The sequence below is a fragment of the Orycteropus afer genome, unplaced genomic scaffold (genome assembly GCF_000298275.1).
Source record: "Orycteropus afer afer isolate SDZICR_OR568_19922 unplaced genomic scaffold, OryAfe1.0 scaffold00615, whole genome shotgun sequence".
Classification (NCBI taxonomy): domain Eukaryota; kingdom Metazoa; phylum Chordata; class Mammalia; order Tubulidentata; family Orycteropodidae; genus Orycteropus; species Orycteropus afer.
In genome coordinates, this window is record NW_006922202.1 from 1,181,816 (window position 1) to 1,187,870 (window position 6,055).

Consider the following 6,055-nt stretch of genomic DNA (forward strand, 5'->3'; position numbering starts at 1 on the left):
TCATTTTATTTATTCTATTTTTTTTTTTTTAATGTGAAGTATTTTTTGTCTTTCTTCAAGGTTGTATTTTTAATCTTCAAGTGCGCACTGTGAAGAACAGCCATTTCAGAGACCTAGGAGATCCTGAGACCTCCCCAAATTCTGGGCGCAGTGTTGGTCAATGTGATACTTCTCCTTGCAGTTTAATGAAATGTGGCAATGGTGGAACATGCACAGAGAGTGGATCTACTGTTTAGTGAGTATAATATTATTAGGAAAGTAAGTGGCAAATTATTTGCATTCTAACTGGTAACATCACTGGTACAAACAGGGAACACAAACCTACATTCACATTTACTGTGTTTCCATGTTGACTTGCTGAATGACAGGACAGATAAAGACAACTAGAAATAAGGTCAGCATAAAATTGTTATCATTTGTCAAATCCGTTAAAAAATAAAAATGAGTTACCAATCTCATTCCAGACACCATGGAAAAGATATCTTAAAACTCGAAATATTGAGACAGTCTCCAGAGACATCAACCACACAAACATTTATAGATTGGGATTTGTTTTCATATTTAGGTTTGAGCTCCTTTAGAAAGGGTCCTCTTGAGGTGGTACTAGTGCAGTTGCATGATTTAACTTCTGAACTACTTTATTTTAAAGAAAATGTGGCCCTGCTGAGTGGGTGGAAAATAACAAATAAATAACTTTTAAATTATATTTTATATTTTTATATTTATTTAATATATATTCATAAATACAATTAGAATATGTTCTATATTGTAATGTATTATATTTTATAGTATATTATAATATAGATATATTTTCTACATATATTTAATTATTATAAATAATTTTTAAGTAAATTTTATTGAGCATCTGTTTTATATATAAGTAGTATACAAAGGGCTCAGGGAATATTCCAAAGAAAGAGGAAGTGTGATAGTTAATGTTGTGTGTCAACTTGGCTGGTCTGTAGTTTTAGGTGGCTGGGCAACTGGATGTAGTTATTCCCTATGATGAGACTGTAATCACCTCCATGGTGGAATCTGCTGCAAGCAGCTTTCAGGGTGTGGCCTGCTTCTGGTATATAAGGAGAAGCTTTGAGCAAAGTCTCAAACTGTTCGGTGTATTTGGATCCTGCATTTGGCCACGTCTTCATCCAGTAACCTACTCTGTTGCGTGCCGATCTTGAAACTGTTCCTGGACTTGAACCAGTGGCCTGCCATGTTCTTTGTTGATCTTGGGATTGTGCCATGTCAAACTTGGGTTCATTGGCAATTTTCCTGTTGCTCCCTCCCCAGAAGGCTTCTGTTACCAGAAGTTGCATGAGTTACAAGAAGTTGCATGAGTTACAAGAAGCCTCCAGCTCGTGAGCCTGGAATAAGAGGCAGAGCTGTAGCCTAAGGTCAAGGGGCCTTCACCTGGCCCCTGGAGCTGGCATCTGAATTTGGACTCCTAGCCTCCTAAACTGTAAGAGAATAAATTCCTGTTTGTTAAAGCCATCCACTTGTGGTTTCTGTTACAGCAGCACTGGAGAACTGAGACAGGAAGTTAGCACTCTGTCCTTCAATTTCTTGCACTCCAGCTATTCATGAATCTCTTAGGTCTCAAACATTTATGAGACAGCTAGGAAAGTGATTTGTCAAATTGTTTCCCACAGGAGACATCAGAAGGAACTTCCTCCACTGACACCAGCTCACTGCAAAGCAACTGGGGAGGGGGAGTATGAGAATCTCCTGTGAAAGAAAGGATCAGAAGGAAGTGTGGTTTTGAAAGCCCCAAGTGAATCTCTTTGCTTCCCCTCCATCTTCTCTCTAGAAAGTGGTCAGTAGCAAGAGTCAAACAACTGGTAATCACAGCACTTGGGAGTGGTAACAGAAGCCTTCTGGGGAGGGGGCAACAGGAAAATTAAGATGGTCGTTCGATCTTGCCATATCCTACCAAAAACCCTCCAGTGTTTTATCAGAGCACACAGAGTGATATCTGAACCCTTCACCACAGTCTACAAGGCTTTACATGATCTAGCCCCTGAAATCCCTTGAACCACCTCTCTTAACCCTTGCTTACTATTCAAGCCCAATGAGCCTACTTCTTTTCCTTGAACCTACCAAGCTCATTTCTGCTTCAGATGTGTGCACTGCCTCTTCTAGAGTGCTTGTCTTAGTTTCTTAGTACTGCTACAACAGAAATACCATAAGTGAATGGCATTAACAAACTGAAATTTATTTTCCCACATTTCAGGAGGCCAGAAGTCTGAATTCAGGGTGCCTGCTCTAGGCCAAATGAGCTCTGGTGGCATAATGCCTAAGGCATTTGACTGCTAACCAGAAGGTTGGCAGTTCAAACCCACTAGCCACTCCACAGAAGAAAGACTGGGCAATCTACATCTATAAAGATTTACCACCTTGAAAACCTATAAGGGGGTTGCTATGAGTCAGAATCAATTCAATAGCAGTAAGGAGTTTGTTTGTTGTTTTTTTTTTCCTCTGGGCCAACACTCTCTTTGTCTACTCCGGGGAACAAAAAAAAAAAAAAAAAAACTCTTTTGTCTTCTTTTCCTGTTTTCTTTGGTGATCTCTACAAGGCATCAATCTTTCACTATTTGTGCTTGCTTTTTTCTATACTCAACCCACTCTTTTATATCTCAAAAGTCATTGGCTTAAGATACACCCTATACTAATATCTCCTCACTAATATAAAAAAGAAAATAAGGCTGGCAGTTCAAACCCACCAGCCACTCCTCAGAAGGAAGGTTGGGCAATCTACTTCTGTAGGGATACGGCCTCAGAAACCCTAGGAGGGGTCACTATGAGTCGGGTCCAACTCCATGGTACATAACAACAACAACAACAGATGGGATTACATGCACAGGGATGTTGTTATGTGCTATCAGTTGACATTGATTCATAGCAACCCCTTTGACAGAGTAGAACTATCCCATAGGGTTTCCTAGGCTATAATCTTTATGGGTGCAGATCAACAAGTCTTTTCTCCTGCAGAGCCCATGGATGGGTTTGAACCACCAACCTTATGGTTAGCAGCTGAATGTTTAACCATTTTGCCACCAGTGCTCCTCTCCACAGCTATACTGCTTAGGATTTACATGTATTTTGGGGCCTTTGTCATCACTCTCTATTTGGCTGCCTCCTTGTTGTCATTGGCTCAACTATAACCTCTTCAGAAAGGCCTTTTTAACCCTCCCAAAACTATCCCTTTCTTTAGTCATTCTTTATCACATAATCATGTTTTATTTTCTCCATAATATATCACTCTTCAATTTTGTTTTGTGCATATATTAGTTGCTATTTTTCCCCAAAAGTAGATCTGATTTCTCATGCTACCATTATGTTCCCTGTGCCTAGAATAGTGCCTAGTACACAAAAGGCTTTCAGGAAACATTTGTTAAAAGAACAAATGAATGACTATTCAATGAAAAGTGAAAGGAAACTTCATAATAAAGATTCTGAGCAAAAGAACAAATGCAAAGACAAGCAAAGTGTATAAGGTCATGATAATGAAGCCAAATTATTTTGTTGATTAATTATGAGAAATTAGATATGAGAATATTTTGTTGATTAGTTATGAGAAATGTGACAGGGAAAGTATGGAAGGTTGAGTGAGGGCTTACATAGTAGATAACTAATTTGATTTATCCCAAGAACAAGACATGAACAATCTTGAGAGGAAAGAGCCATGATAAAGACCAAAAACCCATACCAAACTCATTGTCTTCGAGTTGATCCTGACTCATAACAGCTGTTTGAAAGCCATTCCTTTACAGTGCCAGTATTGGGGTGGAGACAGCGACTAGGAAACTGTTTTGGAAATGTAGATCCTTTATAAAGGGCCTGAACTTAAGAAATGGCTGTAGAAAAGAAAATAATTAATTTAAAAACTATTGCAGAAAAACATCTACGGCATGTTGGGACTTACTGAATAAGAGACTGTGGTTGGATGGTAAGAAGGAAGTCAAGTCTAAATTAATCCAAACCTCCTGTGTTAGAAAAGTTAAGGAAAAAAAGTTTAAAATTGGGCTTCTAGAGGATGGTTTTTTTAATATTCTTATTTCATTTTATTTCATAGCACAAGGTTTAGAGTTAATTGAAATCTGAAACAAATTAATTAGAAAGAATATATTTGGCCTTATAAAGAATTGAAATTCATATGCAGTGATATTGAAGCAGATAAAATAGGTTAGTTCTGTTGCTACAGAAAGAGTAGAGGCACCAATCCTGATTCCAGACAAAATAGGACTCAAGTCAAAAAGCATTAAATTTGGCAATGAAAGGTATGTTTTAATGATAAAAAGCTACAATTCATAACAAAAATAAACACATAAATATCTATACACCAAGTATCACAGCACACTAATAATAGCTTTTAAAACATCATTTTCAAGTATAAAAATAATAAGAGAGGATATAGAAGATATAACAAACATTAAATCAGAAACTGAAAAGATTAGTTACATACAGGCAGTATGGGAACAGAGTGTAAAAAATGAGGGGATGGTAATGGGGTAGTAGGAGCAACATATTTTTGAGTACCAACTTTTTTTTAGGCTTTGACACTATTTTTTTTTTTTTAATTGTGATTTGGGTGAAAATTTAAAGAGCAAATTCACTTTCCATACAGCAGTTCACATACACTTTGTCTCATGATATTGACCACAATTTACCACAATGCAACAGCTTCCCTCCCACTTCCTCCCGATAGTTACCTCTTCCCTGTGTCCACTATCCATGCACTCCTACACCCTGAGCTGTCTCCCTGTGCATAAACAGCCCTTCTTTCTCCCATGGTTGTTCTCTCTAAGGAGTGTATCTACCTTAGGTAAATGTTCAACTCATATGCTTGTCTTTTGTTTGGCTGGAAGCACAAGTGTGGGTTCAATTCCAGACCTGAAGGGCATCTAAGGGCCATAGTCTCAGTGGTTCCACCAGGCTCTGTCGGACCAGCAAACCTGGTCCCCCTCCTTTTTTTTTTTTTTCCTACAAATTATTTTGAGTTTTGTTCCATACTGTTCTCCCTCTCTACCAATGATCTCCTACATAGATCCCCTTCTAAGTGGATGACAGTGGTAGCCGGGCACCATCTAGTTCTTCTGGTCTCATAGTCATATAGGCTGCAGATCGGATGGTGTACCAGTCACTAGGACTAATTGTTTCCAAGAATTTTTGGTTTTCTTCATTCTTCTTTGCTCTGGACAAGGAGAGACCCATTGTTGCATCTAAATGGCAGCTTACTAGCTTTCAAGATCCCAGTCGCTTCTCACCAAAGCAGAAGGTGGAACAATGTTTTATATAGTATGTTATGCCAATTGAGCTTGATGTCCCCTGCAATTATGGTCCCAAGCCCAGAAGTTCCACTACTCGGTCCCTCTGGGTAGCTGGCTGTGACCAATGAGTGACTACAACCTAGCCCCTTAGCAGCTCTACTATACACCTGGGGATTCTGATCATTCACATAAACTTACAGGACCATTGTCTGCCAGCCCTATACATGTTCTTGGATACACTCCCCACTTCATAGACATACGTAATAGTTCAGCCTGTCCACCCATCTGTCTACCCATATACCCATGTTTACCTTCACAGATGACTCAGTACTGTATGTGCAAAAGGATTCATCTTTGTTGTCTGTATGTCACATGTATCGCTCTATGTCTTTCTCTTCCTCAATGCCACCATATTGATCACTCACATTTGGTACATTGCCCTTCTCCTCACCCAAATCAATACTTATATCTATCTACTTAACAGTGTTGCCTACCCTACCCTCCCATCCCTGGTAATCAACAAAGAAAATTTCCTTCCATATAGAAACCTTTCCTTGACTTTTACAATAACAGACTAATACAATATTTGTTCTTTTGTGATTGACTTATTTCACTCAGCATAATATCCTCCAGGTTCATCCACATTATGCGGTATTTTGCAAATTCTACGTTATTCTTTAGCGTTGCATAGTATTCCATTGTGTGTAAATACCATAGTTTGGTTATCCATTCCTCAGTTGATGGACACTTAGGTTGTTTCCATCTTTTGGCTATTGTAAATAGTGCTG

At 38.6% G+C, this 6,055-nt stretch overlaps 1 protein-coding gene across 1 annotated transcript in view; it reads left to right on the top strand.

Annotated features, from left to right (window-relative positions):
- Nucleotides 1-6,055, top strand: part of LOC103210485 (protein eyes shut homolog) — an 837,058-nt gene that overhangs the window by 755,229 nt on the left and 75,774 nt on the right. The window contains 1 exon segment of the mRNA XM_007956404.2: nt 61-235. Coding sequence (XP_007954595.2) covers nt 61-235 — 175 coding nt within the window.